Source organism: Cucurbita pepo, chromosome 14, assembly GCF_057944985.1.
Source record: "Cucurbita pepo subsp. pepo isolate OVF chromosome 14, ASM5794498v1, whole genome shotgun sequence".
Lineage (NCBI taxonomy): Eukaryota > Viridiplantae > Streptophyta > Magnoliopsida > Cucurbitales > Cucurbitaceae > Cucurbita > Cucurbita pepo.
Window position 1 is genome coordinate 6,205,633 of NC_141811.1, and position 20,538 is coordinate 6,226,170.

A 20,538-nucleotide genomic window follows, 5' to 3' on the forward strand; every position below is an offset into this window, starting at 1 on the left:
AAAGAGCCGGAAAATTCTCAGGCGGCGAGGTTTAGACGGAAAAATAGGCCGGTGAATTGGCTGCGGCGAGGTTTAGACGGAAAAATAGGCCGGTGAATTGGCTGCGGCGAGAATGGAAGGGACAAGAAATACAAGGGTGAGAAAATGGAGATGAATATATATATATGTGTGTATGCATACATATATGTGTGTGTATGTATGCATACATACATGTGTTAATGAGATAGATGTATCGGTTGAAGCACGGTCCCTCAAGTTTGTGAATGTGTGCCCAAGTATGTAGAATCTCGTAGACGACTGTCCAATACTTGTTTTAACCTAACGAAAAAGTCAACCGTGTGAAAATCGAACTTTGTTGACAAGCTTGACGTATGATGAAAACTCGAGTCACATTTGACAGCAGGAAATGCGTTGAGAATAATTCGAAAGAAAGCAATATTATAGACTAAAAACGAATAAGCAACAACCACAATTTTGATAGTATATAATCGAGTATGAAGAATTGACAACTAGACACATCTTGTAACGATCCCGGAAAGAAAGAAAAAAAAATAATATATATAATAAATAAATAAATAAAAGAGGAAAACGAGAAAACGAGAAAACAAAAAAACAAAAAAAACAAAAAAAAAAACTCAGTCGCCGGAAAACCCGCGAGTTTTCCGGCGACCGCCGAGTTTCGCGGAACCCACACGAAACGACGGCCACAGCACGCCCAGCCCTCAGCCCACGACACCCAGCATCTTCAGAACACCTGCAAAGGGAGAAAAGATAGAAAATTTCGAGAGAGAGAGAGAGAGAGAGATTTCGGACAAACGTCAGCGAGTGTCCAGTTTCTCCGACGAGCCCTCAAACCACCCTCAAACCGACACCAAACGACTTGTTACCACCATGAGAAGGATCCCTAACGAAAGCACAATAACTCAGGGTGCGTTTTGTGTTATTTCGTAAGCGTCGTCGTTGGTAACCGAGGTCGGAAAATTAGGTTTTCTTAATCGTTCTTAGATCTGTGGCTTTTAGGAGCTTTTAGGCCGCAAAACTCCCAGAAAAAAAAGAAGGACGACGAACAAAGAGAAAAAGGGAAGAAAGAGGACCGAAATCGGCAACGGAAACGCTGTGGGAAGGAGAGAGAAAGCTCGCCGAAAAATCAGCCGAAGTCGGGTAAGGAAGACGAGATCCACGGATCCGGGTCAACCCGAACCCAAAACCCGAGAGAGCCAGCCCATTCCTCCCTTGGCCTCTGCCTTCGGCCCAGCCCAACTACAGCGGCCCAAACCTCAAACCAGCCCAGAAGCTACGGTTCAGTTGAACCAACCCAGACTAGACCCACGGTCCAATTGAGCCGACCTGCAAACCAAACACTTGCGGCCCAGCCCAGTAAGCCGAGGCCCAACGATTAGTCTTGGCCCAATAGCCTTCCACAGCCCGCGACCCGAACCACGACCCGAACCGGACTGCGACCCGCGCTTCGACCCGACACTACCGCTCGACGTGGCTCTCTCTGCTGCCGCCACGTGTCACAAGCGGCGTAGGCAGTCCCTCAGCTCGGCTCGGCTCCCTCCGGTGACGCTCCGACGGCTCCTCCGGCGGCTGTTCGGCTCAGCTCACCTGTTTTCAGCCCGGTTTCCACTGTTTCGACCCTCCCGGATCTGTTTTCAGCCCCGATTAAGGTGTCCGAGACCGTTTTAGAGCAGTATTTCACATTTGTTAAATTATAGGTAAATTAATTGTGAAATACTAACGGAAAGTGGTGAACGGTATGATAGGAAACAAACCCCGGCGACGTAGGAAGCAGCTCTCACGGAACGAGAGCTTACGTTTAGCTATTTAGGGAGTACTTCGGCCAAGGCCAACCAAGTAAGTGGCCTTACTATAGGATAGGCTAAATAATTGTATGAGTTATGATGATGTGTGGATTATGATACTTGATGATATGTGCGGTATATACATATTTTGTTGAGTGACGCTTGATATGTTTGACGCACGTTGTGGCATTATGATGAGCATGATGATTGCATGATTTTTACCTTAATATGATGATGTTTTCCATATTGAGCATGCTAGATGATGATGAGTGCCATATTGCATCATGTCGTTAGATCGACGTAGGACACAACCCTAAAAGCATGAAAATGATATTAATATAAATATCCACGAGTATGCGTTACCTAGAGTAACAAAGAGATGAGACTAGAGGGTTGTATCAGAAGAGACATTACGATGGATTTAGAGGGACCTCATGCATTTTGTATGTTCATAAGCATAGGGCTACTTCCCCTAGAGACGATGAGTGCGGACGCGCACCTTATGATGAGCGCGAATGCGCACAGGTGCGAAAGCACACAGATGAGGGTGTTCATGAGGCGCATGACACTATGGGGTTCCGCTGACCTCCGGACGTCGCTACAGATTAGCTTGACCAGAGGGTCCAGGGGGTGCGCGAGCGCCCTAGGGACTCACACTCGCACGTGTGAGTCGTGTGTAGGGAAGTACTACACATCCAATTTGTCCGAGACTGGAGGCCACCCCTAAGATGATTAGAGATAGGTCCCTAAATCATGATTGCATGTGTTTGCATTTGCATGGCCCCTATAGCGGGGCAACTTACTGAGTATTCTTTGAAATACTCAGGCCGTGTGCCACATCATTTTTCAGGTAAAGGTAAGGCGCACTTGTACGGAGGACGTCGGCATCGCGAGCAGAGACTGTGACACACGTGCATAGGGTAGATTCATATTGAAATTTCTAGTCTTAAGTTAGAATAGGTTGTTTTGCATTTCATTGTTTTAAATTATTTTGTATTTGTTTTTGTTTTCTCTAAATTTCAGTATTTCATATTTAAACACGTAAGACCATGACTGTGTTTTCCAGACAAGAAGTTGTTTTAAACGTTTTTTTTGAAAGTTTACGTTATCAACTATGTTCATGTAAGAGTTATATTTCCGCATTATAGATGAGCATGAGACGTTAGTAGCGACTCTGAGTATGTGAAAATTTAGGGTCGTTACACATCTCTTATGGTACATTTTTTTTGTCATTTTAGCTCTACCATGTGTAAACATGATTTTAGTGAATGGTTATAAACCCCCGTATTGACATGATAAGGTTCGTAAAAACCTAATTACATATGAAAGCAAGAAAAGGGGGTTTCGAAACGTTCAAGTGTTTCATTTCGGTCTTTGTCATGAAGTTGTGGGTGGCTCCAAAGTTGACAATAGTGTTCTTGTCCATTCTGTGGTTATAGTGCCAGTAAGGACGCATTGTGATGTCCCACATTGGTTAGGGAGATGAACAAACCACCATTTATAAGAGTGTGGAAACTTTCTCCTAGCATATGCGTTTTAAAGCCTTGAGAGGAAACCCGAAAGGAAAAACTTAAAGAAGACAATATTTGCTAGAGATGGATCAGGCCGTTACAATTATAATTGTTAATAATAAATATTCTAATGTAATAATTATCTTATGCATCTTTTTTAATTATTTTTATTATTTTATTTATAAATTATTATAATGGTATGAAATTTGTAAGTATATCGTGTATGTATATATATATATATATATATATATATATATATATGACATTTAATTTTTATAAATTGGGCTAAATATTTATAATTAAGAGTTTATAGAATTTTATTAAAACTCTTTATTTAAGAATAATTATTAAAATTTATTACAGAATAAACTCAAAAACGGTATAATAATTAAAATTAAATCATTTCTGTGTTTTTTTTTTAATTTAAAATTTTAAAAATATTTTCTTTCAATTATAGCTTTTATTATTTAAATAAGTAATATTTTCATTTCTTTTATAAGAAATTGAAAACACATTAAATAAATAGCATTACTTAAGTTAAAATGTTTTTTATTTATTTACATATTCAAAAGTTTTTTTTATTTTATTATTATTTGTATGATACTTTTAGACTCCAACAAATTTTAACACGTTAATTAAAATTAAAAAAAAAACAAATAAATTTTTAATTATCTTAAATTTTATTCCTCTCATTCAAATCTTAATTTTAGTTAAAACGATAAAAGGTTCAAAGAAAACGACGTATAGAGAATAAGATTAGGTAGCAAAAAAGCGAGAGGAAGAGAAGATTATAATAATATAATAATAATTTTAAAAAAAAATTTAAGATCAAAAGTATTAATATTACTTTCAAATATTTGTGAGTATTTTTAAAATATGGTACTAATGGTTAGATCGAGGATATAATTTAACTTTTGAAAATAAATACAATTTTTTTAATTTTGTAAAAAATTTAAGAGTATTTTTAAAAATTCAATTTTTTTTTTTTTTTTTTACTTTTTAAAGTATTTTTAACCAAAAATTTTTAAACTAAAATATTAGTCATTTCCATTAAATAAATAACATACGACATAATTAAAATATATTTTATTTTTGGTTACATGTTTAATATATATAAGATTTTAAAATAAATAAAAATTAGGGAACAAATTGTGGAAAGTAAGAATAAGGAATAATATCTTAATTTTTTAGGGGAATAATTTATGAAAATAATATTCTCAAATTTTATTCCAATTATAATTTGAGTAAACATCATAATAATAACGTGGGTTTCTCATTTTATTCCAATTAAATGTGGGTCCCACATTTTAAAATTTTTATTTAATCCCTAAATAATATTTGAAATTACTAAAATAATTATAATTATAATTTAGAAACACATGTGAAATAATTTTGTAAAATTTAAAGAGAAAATGATTTTAAAAAATTGTTTTAAAAAACTTAAAATTTATTAATCCAATTAAATTTAGATATTTGAAAATCTAAAAGTAAATAAAACAATACTCAAATTATATTTTGACCCTAAATAAATATTATAGTACCTTAAATTTTGCATTTTATATTTTCATCTATAAATTTACTTATTTCTTTATAATTTTTTTTATTAATTATTTAAAATCCAAATTTACTTAACATTTTTTGGATTTATTATTTATGGAAGTGAGCGGTTGAGAGTCGTATATATCTTAGTCATTGAATTATAGTCATTTTGTCATTTAAAACACAACTTATTTGACGTTGGTAATCAATGTTAGTGATACATTGTGACCTGTGAATGTTTAATATTTAATTTTTATAAGATTTTTTTAATTATTAATGTAATATGTACGGCATGTTTTTTTTTTAAATAATCCGATGACCCAACCCGAAAATAAAAGGTTGGGTTGGATTGTATATTTTATTTGAGTTACTCGGATCACCAACCGAATTTCGAGTTGGTCCAAAAAAAATTTCAAACCTTTTTTTTTTAATTCATTTTTTTCTCTCTTTTTTCTTTTATGATGTTTTACCTTTTTTTAATTATTATTTTTAAATAATTTACTAGTGATATTTTAAATTTTAAAATGTAACACATGTAATTAATTCTTAAATTTGATTATTGTATTGATAATTATTTAAATGGATTGTTAAATGACATATTATTTTTAATATATTTATTAATGAATTAACGTTAAAATTATTTTAATAATTTGACTAATAAATATAACAATAATTAATTATCTAGATGCGAGAATCAAATATAAATATTATTTAGTTATATGAAATACTATAATTAAAGTGTAATATTAAATACAATTATTTTTTTATTTTCATACAATTTATTCATAAAATAGGATTTTGCTAGATTAATTTTATTTATCACTTTTACTTAAACCACCTGACTTACTTTTAGGGAAAAAAATATTTTAAACTAATTATATATATATTATATAGTATTACATGTTGAATTTGAAAATTTAGGGATCAAAATGTTGCTAAACTTGAACTTATGGACCATAAGTGTAATTTTTCTTATTATTTATATAACTATAGTAATGGTCACGAACCAAAGAGGATAGTACTTGCCGGAATTTAAAAAATAATTATAAATGGCATGACCTTGAATGTTTACTCTCTAGGTCTCGTATTTGAATTGCTACAAACGAAGAACACTTGGTTCCTCATCAATTGGAAATGGTGGCTGATGTAGCAACAATGGTGAGTAACATCGGCAACAATCAAATTAATAAAGTTGACATGTTGTTCAAAAAATTCAATAACCGAAAAAATTCGATCAACCCAATTCAACTCGTCACGGATTGAGTTAGGGCATAATCAAATAAATTAGAAAGTAATTACAAAATTTTAATAAATGTCTAAAAATGAATAAATAAAACATAGCTTTCGAAGGGCCTCTTTTCCTCACTTTTTTTCTGTCTTCCAAAAGAGTGAATCACAAGAGGAAAGTTGTGTGAGAAGAAAGGAAGAGCACTGAAGATCCCCACAAAGCGAATTTTATCATATCTAATATATATAAAAAAAATAAAAATAAAAAAAATAAAAATAAAAAAAATAAAAACACAAACCCAAAATTAAGAATCCTTATTGAAGAAGCTACTTGTTTCCTTTTTACAATCAGTTCTTTCTTTTCTTCATTGCAAAATTGACAAATACTCTCAGTTTCTCATCACAAAGCTTTCATTTCAACAAACTCAGCCAGCCTAAAGGCGATTTCTCAAGCAGAGCGCATGGGCCAACCAAGCAGCGGAGGAGACCCCGGTGGCGATGCATCTCGGCTGGGAGAGAAAAGGCTGAGCTCCACAAAAGTGGCTGTCCCCATTCCAGCAGAAGCTCCATCCTTTTGAAATGTTCTAAAAGAGATCGACCCCCTCTTCGTCGAGGAGGCATCGGAGATTCTGGGAGAGCTCATTTGAGAGGGGCCATCATCAAGATGGGGTTGTTGGTTGGCAATAAGAGAAAGAGTGTCATTGTGATCGTTGCTCGGCCTTCTCCTCGCCTCCAAATCCTGTAAATTGCCCAAAGCCAAAGAATCCGCCACTGGAAGGTACACGAGCATGCATATGCACAGCCCAGCACAACATAAAAGTACAAGAAAAGCTGAGAAAGTGAGAGCTTCAAATAAAAACTGCTCTGGTCTCCGCGAAACAGAAAAACCGAGTAATACAACCCTTAATGGGAGGAATCCTGAAACTGAGAATATCAGTGTGTACACTCTCCTCTGCAAGTTCTTATTGATGACCAGTTTCAAAATCTGCCTCCCAAGCCAAAACAAGTAGATGGTTAGGACGGTGGCAAAAAAGCCGAGGAGGATAGTACTCAGTAAAGGGTAAGTACAGAGCGCAATGTCCCGAGCACCTTTCGAACTAGATGCATTAACAATGGTGGCTGCACTAGTAAAATATTCTGGTAGTTTCTGACCATATCTGCTATCTTTGTTTAGCTGGGGTCCAATAAGTATAACAACTATCTGAAGAACGAACACTGGGAAGCAGTAGAGAAAAATATACCCTGCTGTTTTCCTGTTCCATTTTCTGCTGAGAATTCCTGACTCCATATTCTGGAGGGGCCCTCGAAGCAAAAACAAGAGCGTGAGAAATAGGCAAGGTTCTGCAAACCCGAGGTTCGAAACAATGTAACATTTGCATAACGTTTCCTGCCATTTTAAGTCATGCAACAATTCTCCCTCCCCTCGCAACAAACTTAACCGACTAATTTCACCAACACCCCACCAGATCACAAATAAGATGAATGTAATTCGAATTATCCAAGGACCACTGAAGTAACTGAGTTGAATGCAACCTTCACTATGAATGCGAGATCGGAAGTAGCATGAGTAAACAATGCACAATAAACCAAGAAGAATCAATAGGGCCACTAAACAAATTGTCACCACACCGAATGCATCGGCAGCAAATCTCGTCAGGGGCATTACTCGATGCACAGATTCCAAGCATACTCTCTGCCAGCATGGGTACTAAGGACCACTAATTGTTTATCAGCTTTCTTCCCACTTCTAATGAAAACAAAAGCAGAGCAACAACCCAGGCTGGAAGACTTTCATAGAACTCAAATTAACCACAAATTTCTGTAGAAGATGATAGGCAACAACATTTGAAGTAGCAGTCATGAAAAACAATGCCCGTCTTCACGACCGACCTATGTATTCAAGCTTCTCTAGGCATAACAATCCATCTTGTTCATCTGCAGTGAAGTGGGAGAAAATAAGAACTTAGAAGCAACAGCATATAGAGTTTGAATAAAAAAAAGCAAGGAACAAATAGTTTGTAATTTTCAAAAAATGAATCCGACCGATATCACTGACGTCATAAATGAGAGGTAACCATAATTTCCCAAGAAGTCTTACGAGAAACTATGGCTTAAATGCACTTTAATCATCTCAAGCAAATATACATACTGTCAACTTTAAGACTACATGAGAAGGAGAAATAGTTGGTGCAGAAAAAAAACTATGAGCATTAGAGGGTGTACACAGAATAAATGGAAGTAATAAGGTTAAACAAATTCCTAAAGTACACAACCAAATTTAGCCTACATTTTAATACAGACTCTCTTCAGTTCATGAAAGGGAAAAAGCAGGGCAAGCTTCCCAACATATTTAGATAGGAATCAATGAAACATAAGCCAAGTTTTAAACCCAAATATTCAATTTTCTGATATGGGAAAACTCTTTTCATCAAAAAGAATTTCAACCATGGCAAGTCAAAATGACTTCCAGAATGACGTTAAGCCACAGATTGGGTATAAGACTTCAACTGCCTTGTTCAATGTTAGCACTCGAACAAGTATCCCGGAGTTGAACATTCTTCTAAATTTTTAGCTTTCAATTCTGTTCTAATCCTAAAATAGTACACGAACATAACTCTAGGTATGGGTATATTTACAAACTACAATGCAAAAGTTTGTAAACCAAACGATTCTCGCTTTAAGAATTGAACTAGCATTAGTCTAAATAATCCTATAAAAGTGAAGGAAAGATACAATTACATGTTCAAACCAAAATAAATTATCGCAATTCATGAAAAATCAGAAATGAATTTTCATCTTAAGCAAAACACTCTTGATATATTAACTGGCATAGCCAGTCATGGTAGTATATCAATCCATGAAACCTCCTGGTTCAAGATTCAACCATGATACAAAAGCAGGGTTTAACGCAACATTGAAAACCAACTCCTGCCGGAAACAAAAATATAAACGAAACATTAAGAAATTCTCAGCCATGTGAGTATAATCTGATAAACCCTCAATTATCCATAATTGAAAATGCAGTCATTAAAAATCCCTCACCAACAAGAAGCATCCAACAAATGCACAGGAACGGAGCAACAAACGCTAAGCTAATACAAACCCGAGAAAAATCATTCTGTACCCACAAAAAAAATAAAGAACCAAATAAAAAATCATAGTTAATAACTCAACATGCATGCTACAAACGGGAAGTCAAAGGAAAAGAAAAAGTAATTTAGAAAACAAGATAAATTAGCACAAAATCAATACAAAGAGATGTATCAAAACGAAATGGACGGAAAACAAGATATCCAGTGATTTAAGAAGAGAAACAAAATGCGAACGAAATCGAAGGAAAAACAGATCAATCGGGAGCTTACAGCGAGGGGAATCTTGATCTAGCAAACAGAAATGAAGTTTTGGATAAATCACAGAAGGAACCAAAGAACCCTAATCCTCCGGAGAGAGAGAAAGAAGACGCTGGCCAGAAAGACAGATAGAGAGAGAAAGAGAAGAGAGAGAGGAGCGGGACCGAGAGAACGTAGTTAGGGGAATAGGTGAGTGGGACTTTGTTGGTGACAGGCTGTCTCCAGCTGCGCGTCGAAGCCTCCAGCTTCGAGTGAGAAATTTGGTTCGGCCTATCCGAGCCTACGTGGACGTCGTCGTGGCGGCGTTTACGGCGACCCCTCCCTTTGGTGGTTGTTTGTATACAGGTTTAAGGTACCCTAACCTGGATTAAGAAGAACATGGCGTTCCCTGTTTGGTTTCCAATTATGCCCGTAGCCGTTAATAATCTTTTTAATTTAATTAATCAACTCCCTAAATATTAATTCATTTCCAATTTATAAAATCAAATTTATTTTTTAAATAAAAAATCATAGCTTCCTTCAAGATCAACTTTATACAACATATAAGGGAGGTCTGTCGCGTCTTCTGAGCTCACCATAGCTTGAATATAAGTTAAGTGTACAAGGTTTGTTGTAGCTTTTTGGCTCTTGTTCTTGTAATTGGACCTTGAGGTATGAAAATTTCTCGATCATGGTTCATATCAACCGTACTGGTGGCAGTCATGGATGAAAAAGTGAGAAAATATAAACAAATTAAAACGTTAAAACATTACCTTTTTGTTAGTAATAAACCAAAAACCGACGATCGTCAAACTTAGGAGTTCAAAACATTATCAAACTCAAACCTCGAGCACCGAAAGTGTAACTTTATTTCCTCTTCTTTTTTTTATCTTTTTTTTTTTGTGGGTTGGAAAACGAGACAACTAAAAATCGATGGGGAGTACTCTAAGTACTAAATCCCAGATGAACGAAGTTCGTATAAATTCAATTTTTCGAATAAAGACCTAATAAAAAATCGAGATATTAGAAAATAGATGTGATGTGAGTTTTGAATACTAGAAGTTAAATACTTACGACGAATTGCTCAACTAGGTCAAGCTGGTCGGCATACGCTTGCATCTCACTATTTTGAATTTTGTATCGTTTAAACAAAATGTTACTCGATTACGCTCTATCCTACCATTTTTTACACTTAAAACTATGGGTAAAGTTCAACGTATATTCAATTGTTTTCTATGAGTTTTTAGGAGCGTAAGTAATTAAACACGTGTCTATGACTAATTAAACTTAATGAAAGACAAGAAAACAACTTTTTCGTGACTCTAAAGGTGTATGCTTGTAGAGGAGCGAAAGTGGCTGATAACAATACCGAGCTAGTTGGATGGAAGATTTCATATATGTGTTAATGAAGGGCGAGATCGCATTCACTTGTTCGTTGCTATCTCCATATAGCAAAATCGTGTGGCTGACCAGTTGTGAACTTAGCCGATGCAAAACTATATGCTATACACACAGTAAACCCGTAGGGATAATTGTAGGGTTGAGATGAAACCCATAAGCTTCACGACTCTCCACAATGGTATAATATTGTTCTCATGGCTTTGCTTTGAGTTTCCCCAAAAGGCCTCATGCCAATGGAGATAGTATTCCTCACTTATAAACCCATGACCATTCTCTAAATTAGCCAATGTGGGACTCACTCCCAATAATCCTCAACAATTCTCCCCCCTTCCCCGTCTTCTACTTCGAGCAACCCTCAATCTCCACAAATTAAAATATACAACCCTCTCCAATGTTCAAACCACTCTCTCGAGTCCCGACCTCATTAAAAATTGAACCCTGAAATCGCTTCAAAATCTCCCTCGCAAGCCTCGGTGCATTCGACTCTTTCCATTTTCTAGATTTGTCCCTAATTCTAGTCCGGGTAGCATCGTGAACCTGTTGTTGTCATTGTATTGATCGAGAATTCTATTTTCTTTTACCAACATTCTCATGCACGACTTTAAGAGGAGCTATATAGTAGCTTTATCGACACTATCAAAATTGCGATCGTTAAAAAAGTTTATTAAATAAAAAATTTAAATATTTATTAGACATTTTTAAAATAAAATAAAAAATTATGATTTTAATTTAATGGAGAGTAAAAGAACATCTGCTAAAGTAAGATTTAGGAGAGAGAAAGAAAAAGACAAACTTTAATTAATAATTTAAGTTTTTTTAAAAAAAAAAAAAATTTAAAAAGAAAATCATTAAACGGGTCTTACTTCACTCCCACTCTCTCCCCCTTCGCATTCGGTCCGAAGACGCCGAGAGAAAACTACGGAGGCAGATTTTTTCAATTTCGATTCAAACCATGAGCAACGAATAGTATGTTATACTTGAATTCAGTTCTTGATTTTTTATTTTCTTAATTTTCCTTCTTCAATCCAACTCCTCAGATATCTAATTCGTTGTTTATGCTGTTTTCCCTTTTGCAGTGATTATTTGTTCAAGCTCTTGCTAATCGGTGACTCTTCTGTTGGAAAGTCGTGCCTTCTTCTCAGATTTGCGGTGAGTTGGTTGTAGAACTTTTGATTTCTGCATTTTTTAAAATCTGTTTATGTGTCGGTTTGTGGAAATGTGGATGATTTAGGGCTTTATCTCGTGTTTTTTAGGGGTTATTTTCATCAGTACAGAAATACTTAATTGCTTTGTTTTTCTTTCCTGTTTTTTTCAGGATGATTCCTATGTGGATAGCTATATAAGTACGATTGGAGTTGATTTCGTGAGTTTCGAAACCGTTGCCTTCTTTTTGTACTTTATATAGATCTTGTATGGGCCATTGCTTTGGATTTTTCTCCTTATGGCTAATATTCTGTGATTTTTCAGAAAATCAGAACTGTGGAACTGGATGGAAAGACCGTTAAGCTCCAGATTGTGAGTAGGATACATAGCTTCTTGTTTTTAGAATTTTTCTTTCTCATTCATGGAGGGTATCTTTCTTTGCTGCGTGATTAATCATTTAATAGCCTTGTGAGGGCTTATACATCTGGGAAATAGAACAGATTTTTTTGCTTTCAGATACTTTCTAAAGTCTAGCTTTTCATCTTTTGATTCAGTTGCATGTTTCTAATTTATATGTATAGATCTTCTCAGCTTCAGCTGTATGTTTATGTGTGAGATCCTACGTCGATTGGGGAGGAGAATGAAATATTCCTTATAAGGGTGTGGAAACCTCTCCCTAGCAAACGTGTTTTAAAAACCTTGAGGGGAAGCCCTAAAGGAAAAACCCAAAGAGGACAATATCTGCTAGCGGTGAGTTCAGACTGTTACATTATGTGTCTATGATCTTGTAGTCTGCTATTACTTTCTTGTGCTCCGGCCAAAATAGGGAAAACCCAAAGTAAGGCCTTTTGGATCAAAAAAGCCAAAATATGGAGCGTTTCTACTTAATTTTTTTTTTTAATTTATCGATTAATATGAAATTTAAATTTCAGGCGAAAGTCATCATGTTGGTACACAGGCTGTTAAATCACTTGCTTTTTCGGTTGTGGTGTTGCTATTCTTATCAGTTGCAATCTTAATTTATATGCCAAATTCCGTTTTCTATGCAAGCCTAACTGACATGAAAACTTTTGTAATTATTAATAGACGAACAGATCAAAGTGGATAATGTTGCTATGCGAATTGTTAGGGACGTGAAATTGAATGTGCAGTTACCTTTATAGTTATTGTTGACTGCCTAATCCACTTCTTCTGTCTTCCCTTTTTTACAAAAGCTGTATTCCTCATACTTCAAGGACTTGTCGAAATCTAATTTGATGTGCAGAAGACTTGACTGATTCTATTGTTTTATTCTTTTTAGTGGGACACTGCTGGTCAGGAGAGATTCAGGACTATAACAAGCAGCTATTACAGAGGAGCACATGGAATAATTGTAAGAATCTTCCCTGTTAAGTTCAGGGATTAAAATATTTGTATTGTGAATTTACGAGATCTCTCTCATACTTGTTCTCAGCCTGTTGTTTAGATTAGAACACGTAATTTGCTGGTCCTTGATTAGAATATTTTGTTCTAATGTCATATTGTTGCTGTAAATGGGGCCCCTCGCACTACTTTCCATATTATCCCATTCTACTTTCCATGGGTTGCTGTAAATGGGGCCCCTCGCCCTTCCGATTTGAGAATGTAGCTGAACCATTCTGAATTTTTGCCAATGGTAGAATACTGGTGGAAGAATACGCCCCTCCGTAGATGGCCGGGGCACGGTTTCATCAACAAAAAAAAAAAAAAAAAAAAATTGTTATTAGCGTCATAAGCCCATAAGCCAATATCAGTTTGTATTGGTTGTGGGAAAAACCCTTAAGCAATATCTATGATCAATTGGGAGGATGCGATCTCTTAAAATAACTTGTCCAGAAAGTGAATTGGGGATTTTTTTTGTCAGGTTCATTAGTTGACTTTTTTTTTTAATCAAAGAAACGTGTCATCCTCACAATATTTTGTTTGAATTGCAACAGATTGTTTATGATGTCACTGAGATGGAGAGCTTTAACAACGTCAAGCAATGGCTGAATGAGATTGATAGATATGCTAATGATAGTGTATGCAAGCTTTTAGTAGGAAATAAGTGTGATTTAGTTGAGAACAAGGTTGTTGACACAGAGACAGCAAAGGTATAATTTTTATTTAGCTGTGCCATAATTTTTGAACTTCCAACTTTTCTTTTCGCTTACTACAAACGTTTAGCAAGTTCATTCAGCCACCTTTGATCGAACGTTCCTATTAATTTTTATGATCTTCGATGTAAATCTGGTATATATTTATTCATGCACTTCCGAAGTTCTAATATTACTCTGTTGAGCATCATTGGTTTTAGGTCGTGTCCCTTCTCTCTATCGACCTCCCCACTTCGACTTCCTTACTTCTCCTTGTCCTGCCCCCGAGAATATAGAAGATAAGTTGACTTAATACTCGATTTATTGTATTTTCCTCTTCATGGATGGATTGCAGGCATTTGCAGACGAGCTCGGAATTCCTTTTCTGGAGACGAGTGCAAAAGACTCGATCAATGTGGAGCAAGCTTTCTTAACTATGGCTGCTGAAATAAAGAAAAAGTAACAACCATTCTGCCTGTTCTTTCTTTTCGTTCTTCCTTCCTTCGGCGTCGTTGAAAAATTCAATGGCTTGATGTTGAATTTCTCTGTCGTTATGCTTTGTTTCTGACATTTCAAAATGGATTTTAGAATGGGAAGCCAGCCAAGTTCGTCGATGTCGTCGGGGAATGTGCAAATGAAGGGGCAACCAATTGAGCAAAAGAGCAGCTGTTGCAGTTGAGAAGAAGAAGAAGAAGTCGCCTAATTATATAAAAGGTAAAATCTAAGTTAACAGGTTTCTTAAGAAGAAGTCGTCTTTACTTTGTGTTGGCTCAAGGATTTCAATGTTATGGTGAATTGTTCCCTATTTGAAACGTTTCTGTGTATAAATGTTTTGTGACAGTCACCTTTGGATACTTTTCTGTCTCTCCTAATCATCTCCATACACTAAACTCTGGAGAGAATTATATCAGTGTCGTTTGGAGTAAAGAAAATCATTCCGACATTCATTGAGGACAGTCATATTTTGTCGTGTCGTGTCGCCATGTTAGTTTTGTGATGTTCTAGCCACTGTATATACTCTTTCCCATAACTTTTCTAGCAACTAGTTAGGGTACCATAGGACCATATTTAGTGGGATGTCGGGCTTAAACATCGGATCGGTGCTAAGAGTATCTCTTGCTCGTGTCTCGGTGGAAAAGAACTGATTTGAAAACAACCCATATAGGTTTATATATAGTTAATTGATTTGTGAATCATTGAGGACAGTCATATTTCGTCGTATCGCCATGTCAGTTTTGTTATGTTTTAGCCACATTAATATATTCTTTCCCGTAACTTTTCTAGCAACTAGGTTGTGATGTCCTACATTAGTTGAGGAGGAGAACAAACCACCATTTATAAGGGTGTGGGGAGGAGAACAAACCACCATTTATAAGGGTGTGGAAACATTCCCCTAGTAGACGCGTTTTAAAGCCTTGAGGGGAAATCCGAAAGGGAAAACCCAAATAGGACAATATCTGCTAGTCGTGGATCTGGGTCGTTACATAGGTAGTGTCTTGTTGCACCACGGAACTATAGGACCATATTTAGTGGGATGTCGGGCTTAAACTTCGAATCGGTGCTAAGAGTACGGTGGAAAATAACTAATTTGAAAACAACCCCCCTATAGGTTTATATATATATATATATATACTTAATTTATTGATGAGTTCAACCTCTTCCACTTGGTGATTGTTATATGTTTAGGCCTTATTTTATGATCTAAAAAACTTTTTTTTTTTTAATTTTATTATTTTTTACTTTCCTATTAGTATTTCATTTTATTAACAATACAATTGATTTCTTAATGTATTTTAGTTTACCGCATCATTTCATTAACAATTAAAAAGATATTTATTTTACAAAACAATTATTTGATTTTATCCAACAAAATAGCTTTTGAAATTAAATTATAACACTACTTTTTGTTAACTTATAAAATAATTATTTAATTTAACACAACAAAATATATTTTGGAATAAAATTAGAATTATATTTTTATTCTATTGAAATTAATTCAGACCAAATCAGGAAAAAAAAAATCATTTGAAATTAAGATGGCTAATATATTTATTATATTTTAGCATTAAAAAAAATATAAAAATCACACATAAATATGGAATATGCCATCGCATCACAGAATCATTTACAGATTTCTCTCTCATGTTTTTTCCCCTTTCATTTATTAATTTATAGTTAAATATAAAATTCAAATTCTAAATATTATTAGACAATTTTTAAAAATTTTAGGAATCTAAAAATTTATTAGATATCAATAACTCTATATTTATTAAAATTTATAAATTTCAAATAAAATTTATAATATTTTAAAAATTTGTTTAAATTACCATAAACCAGTAATTGTTGAGGAAGCTTATGCATTATTTTAATTTTTAAATTATTAATATCTAAGAAATTCAATATTTTGAATTTCTTTAATATTGAGAAAAAAAAAATAAAATAAACGATACATTTTAATTTTACAACATAATTTCATTAAAAGGATTTTTAAATTAAAACATAAATTTAGCCCTAAATTACAAAAATATATGGGTTTGGCCCTTTACAACAAAATTTGGTGTGACCCGACCCGGAAGTGACCCGACCCGGAAGCAGCTTGACAAAACCCTAGTTCCTCACTTAATATAGTCTCTCTCACACACAACTCTAGTCTTTCCTCTCACTCTCGGAAGAACGCTAGCCTATCACAGGTTTCATTTCTCTCATCTTTTCTCTGGTTAGCAGTGTTTGATTCATCAGAAGTCAGTCTCGACTTTGAATCTCTTCCATATAATGTTGAATTCTCTCTATATAACTGACTTTGGATCTCTTCGATATACTGTTGGATTTTCTTTATATAACTAACTGTTCGTTTGATGTAGGTCAGATCTGATTTGTGAGCTAAACGTTTTTTCCGCGAAGCGATGGCTCTGGTGAGCTCCTCTAATTACTTCCGGTTTTGTTTTGTGATATGTTTTGATTTTTTTAATTATATTTTACTTCCTTTTTTGTGATCTTTTTATGTTGTGTGTTGAATTTTTTTTGTCAAGAAATGGTTATAAGAAGAGGAGGTTTATTGTCTTGTTGTTTTGGATCTGTGTTTTGTCATTTCGCTTCATCAAAGTTTATGTTGTGATCTTCATCAGAAGTCTATGTTGTGATCTTCATCAGAAGTTTATGTTGTGATCTTCATCAGAAGTTTATGTTGTGATATTTGTGGCTAAGTTTTAGGGCGTTTCAGTGTTTTAATTTGGAGAATCTAATACTCTTTCTTGTTCACAATCTAATACGCTTCCATATGCTGTTTAGTTCAGGTGTTTCACGTTTATAATTGTGATTGAAATTTGATTGCATATATTTAGGATTAGACATAGTTGCATTACTTGTGTTATCGATGATCGATGAGTACTCTTTCCTCTTTTGTGTACTGTGAATGATAATTGGTTGATATGTTCTTGAAGTATATGTGTATTGATTTTGCAGGTCCTGCATTCTTGGAAGGCTAACAAAAATGCTTACAAGGCTTTTATAGCTGCTGAATACAATGGTGTCAAAATTGACCTTTCTCCAGATTTTGTCATGGGCGTAACCAATAAAAGTCCTGAATATCTGAAAATGAATCCTATTGGGAAGGTAAACAAATATCTGCTCTGGTGATTTGACCATGTGAGATATAGCAATTCTTTTATTCTTTGACTCATTTGTGCCTATTTTAGGTTCCTGTGTTGGAAACACCCGATGGTGCTATCTTTGAGAGCAATGCTATAGCTCGCTATGGTAATTATTATTATGTGGTTCTCCACAGAAGAGACTTCATAACTATGCAAATGGGTTAAAATGAAAATCTTCTTCTTATTTTATGCTAAAATTTTCTGTTATTGCTGCAGTTGCTCGTTTGAAGGACAGCAGTTTATTTGGCTCTTCCTCAATTGACTACGTAAGATCCTTCGTTTTCTTTAAATGGTTTTGATTATGCTTTCATTTCCTTAGATTGCTTAGATCGGAAAGCAATGCGTTTGATTTTATTATCATACCGTTCATTCTATTGTTTTCAGGGACATGTTGAACAATGGATCGATTTCTCCACAACGGAACTAGATGCTCATATTTCAACAATTTTGAGGCCTAGATTTGGATATGGTGTTTACCATCCTGCTGTAAGTTAGAACTCGAAGCTTATTTTCTTCTCATTTAATCTTTGTTTGTTCGTATTGAGATCATGAAAAGTGGATTCTTTCCATGGCGTATGACTTATTCTATGTGTTATTTTCTGCATGAAGGTAGAAGAAGCTGCAAATGCTGCCCTAAAACGATCTTTTGCTGCTTTGAACTCTTACCTTGCTTCAAACACATTCCTTGTTGGTCATTCTGTGACACTGGCTGATATCATTTTGACATGCAATCTCTATTTGGGATTTACGTACATATTGACTAAAAGCTTTACTTCCGAGTTCCCCCACGTCGAGAGGTACTTCTGGACGTTAGTCAATCAACCAAATTTCCGAAAGATAATTGGTGAGGTGAAGCAGACTGATGCCATTCCACCAGTTAAAACACCTGAAGAGGCTGCAGCAGCTGCCAAACCAAAGCCTGAGCCCAAGAAACAAGAAGAGAAGCCCAAAGCAGCACCTGCTGCAGAAGAGGAGGCACCAAAGCCGAAGGCCAAAAATCCTCTCGACCTGCTTCCTCCCAGTAAGATGATTTTGGACGAGTGGAAACGTCTCTACTCGAACACTAAAACCAACTTCCGTGAGGTTGCAATCAAAGGTATAACCATTCTTCAGCCCCATGTAAGAAACATAGCTGCAATTTCCCCTTGAGAAGGAACTGTTGTATAATTCAAGTGATCTATGTTCATTTGTTTATGCAATGCAGGATTCTGGGACATGTATGACCCTGAAGGATACTCCCTTTGGTTCTGTGATTACAAGTACAACGACGAGAACACAGTTTCATTCGTGACTTTGAACAAAGTCAGCGGATTTCTTCAGAGAATGGATCTTGCTCGAAAGTATGCCTTCGGAAAGATGCTTGTGATCGGATCAGAGGCTCCATTCAAGGTGAAGGGGCTATGGCTTTTCCGTGGACAAGAAATCCCGCAATTTGTGATCGATGAATGCTATGATATGGAACTGTACGAGTGGAAGAAGGTGGATATCTCCGACGAAGCCCAGAAGGAGAGGGTGAACCAAATGATTGAAGACCAGGAACCATTCGAGGGTGAAGCTCTTTTGGATGCTAAATGCTTCAAGTGAGTAATAGAGAAAAGCTAGCTTTCAGGTGGTGTGGTTGGGGCTTTCGACTAGAGGAGGGACGACTGACGTGTGAGGAAGGGTTACCGTGGACGTTTTGAGTCGATTTTGTTCAAGTAGAATTTTGTCTTCTATTTATTTTCCGAGTCGAGGTGAACTTTCTTATGCTTTCTAATTAAACCTTACGTTTATATTTAGCTTAAGCTTATGGGGTGCTGTTATGATTCTTGTTTACATTTAAGTATAATTTTAACTTTTATGAAGTGAATTTATGTTTTAGATTGTTACAGAAATGATCTTATATTAGTCCTTGAATACCCTAATTTTTTGTTTTTCTATGTCAAATTTTTAGTTATATTACTGTTTTTAAATTTCTTTTTTAGGAAAAAATGTTGTTTGATAAAATGTGGGAAGACATGTAAATAATAATAATTTACAGAAAAATGTATAATATGTTTAATTTAGAGGAAACAAAAATAGACTTTATAGAGAAAATATTAGTTAAATTTCATAAAAATATGAATTAGAGAAAAATAAATTAAAATGGGAGGAAGATAAAATTGAGAATAAATAAATATAAATGAGAAAAAATAAAGAAAATTTAGAGATTTATTTATTAGAGAGAGAAAAATAGTTTTTTGTTTTCAAAATTTGACATACATTTTTTAAAAACATTATGATAATAGTAATAAAAAACTTATAAATGAAATTAATGTTCATAAATTTAATTTTTTATAAAAATAAAAAATTCAATAATTATCTCCAGAAGTTTTGGGTTGTTATTCTATGAGCTAGATTAAATCTCTAATTTTTTATTTTTATTTTTGTGTAAATTATTTGTTATAGGTTTTTGTAGTACAATTATTTTCGATTATTTAGAGAATTTATTGTTCAATTATCTAATATTTATTCTATTTTGATGTGTTGGAGTAAATTTAAGTGTTTATTAAATAATTCATGAAAAAAAAGATATTCCTATTTTAAAACCACTTTTATCATACCATAATTAAATATAAGAAATTAATTGGGCTTAAAAAAATGTTATTTTTATTTTTAGAATTTAACTAAAAAATCAAAATGTTTATCTTAGAAAAACCTAAAGATAAGAAATACCATTTTTTAAAATAAAAAATGAAAATATAAAGGATTATTATTATTATTATTATTATTATTATTATTATTATTATTTTTAATGTTTTTTTTTTAAATATTCCTCAATATCAAATTAATTGAATATATTGGTAAATTTTGATGGAAGT

At 34.4% G+C, this 20,538-nt stretch overlaps 3 protein-coding genes across 6 annotated transcripts; 2 read left to right on the top strand and 1 right to left on the bottom strand.

Annotated features, from left to right (window-relative positions):
* Positions 1–6,364: 6,364 nt before the first annotated feature.
* Positions 6,365–9,604, bottom strand: LOC111809714 (plasminogen activator inhibitor). Of its 3 annotated transcripts, none has more exons than XM_087117200.1 (3): positions 9,445–9,601; positions 9,186–9,200; positions 6,365–8,017 (listed from the first exon to the last, which is right to left on the bottom strand). In XM_087117200.1, exon 3 carries the CDS (start codon positions 7,743–7,745, stop codon positions 6,531–6,533), a length of 1,215 nt encoding a protein of 404 aa, XP_086973326.1. In that variant the 5' UTR covers positions 7,746–8,017; positions 9,186–9,200; positions 9,445–9,601; the 3' UTR covers positions 6,365–6,530. The 3 variants fall into 3 exon arrangements, with proteins under 3 accessions (XP_086973326.1, XP_023551875.2, XP_023551874.2); XM_023696107.2 differs by having other exon boundaries at positions 9,125–9,200; XM_023696106.2 differs by lacking the exon at positions 9,186–9,200 and having other exon boundaries at positions 9,445–9,604.
* Positions 9,605–11,659: 2,055 nt separating this feature from the next.
* LOC111809715 (ras-related protein RABD1) lies at positions 11,660–14,991 on the top strand. The gene is made up of 8 exons (XM_023696108.2): positions 11,660–11,778; positions 11,889–11,961; positions 12,128–12,175; positions 12,280–12,327; positions 13,256–13,327; positions 13,911–14,066; positions 14,404–14,507; positions 14,637–14,991. The coding sequence occupies exons 1-8, from the start codon at positions 11,765–11,767 to the stop codon at positions 14,725–14,727; spliced, it is 606 nt and encodes a 201-aa protein (XP_023551876.1). The 5' UTR covers positions 11,660–11,764; the 3' UTR covers positions 14,728–14,991.
* A 1,653-nt stretch (positions 14,992–16,644) lies between these two features.
* On the top strand, positions 16,645–19,558 carry LOC111810181 (Translation elongation factor EF1B, gamma chain). Of its 2 annotated transcripts, none has more exons than XM_023696786.2 (8): positions 16,645–16,738; positions 16,910–16,960; positions 17,511–17,660; positions 17,744–17,804; positions 17,915–17,964; positions 18,083–18,184; positions 18,308–18,794; positions 18,903–19,558. In XM_023696786.2, the coding sequence occupies exons 2-8, from the start codon at positions 16,952–16,954 to the stop codon at positions 19,280–19,282; spliced, it is 1,239 nt and encodes a 412-aa protein (XP_023552554.1). In that variant the 5' UTR covers positions 16,645–16,738; positions 16,910–16,951; the 3' UTR covers positions 19,283–19,558. The 2 variants fall into 2 exon arrangements, with proteins under 2 accessions (XP_023552554.1, XP_023552555.1); XM_023696787.2 differs by having other exon boundaries at positions 16,649–16,738; positions 16,915–16,960.
* The last annotated feature ends 980 nt before the right edge of the window (positions 19,559–20,538 follow it).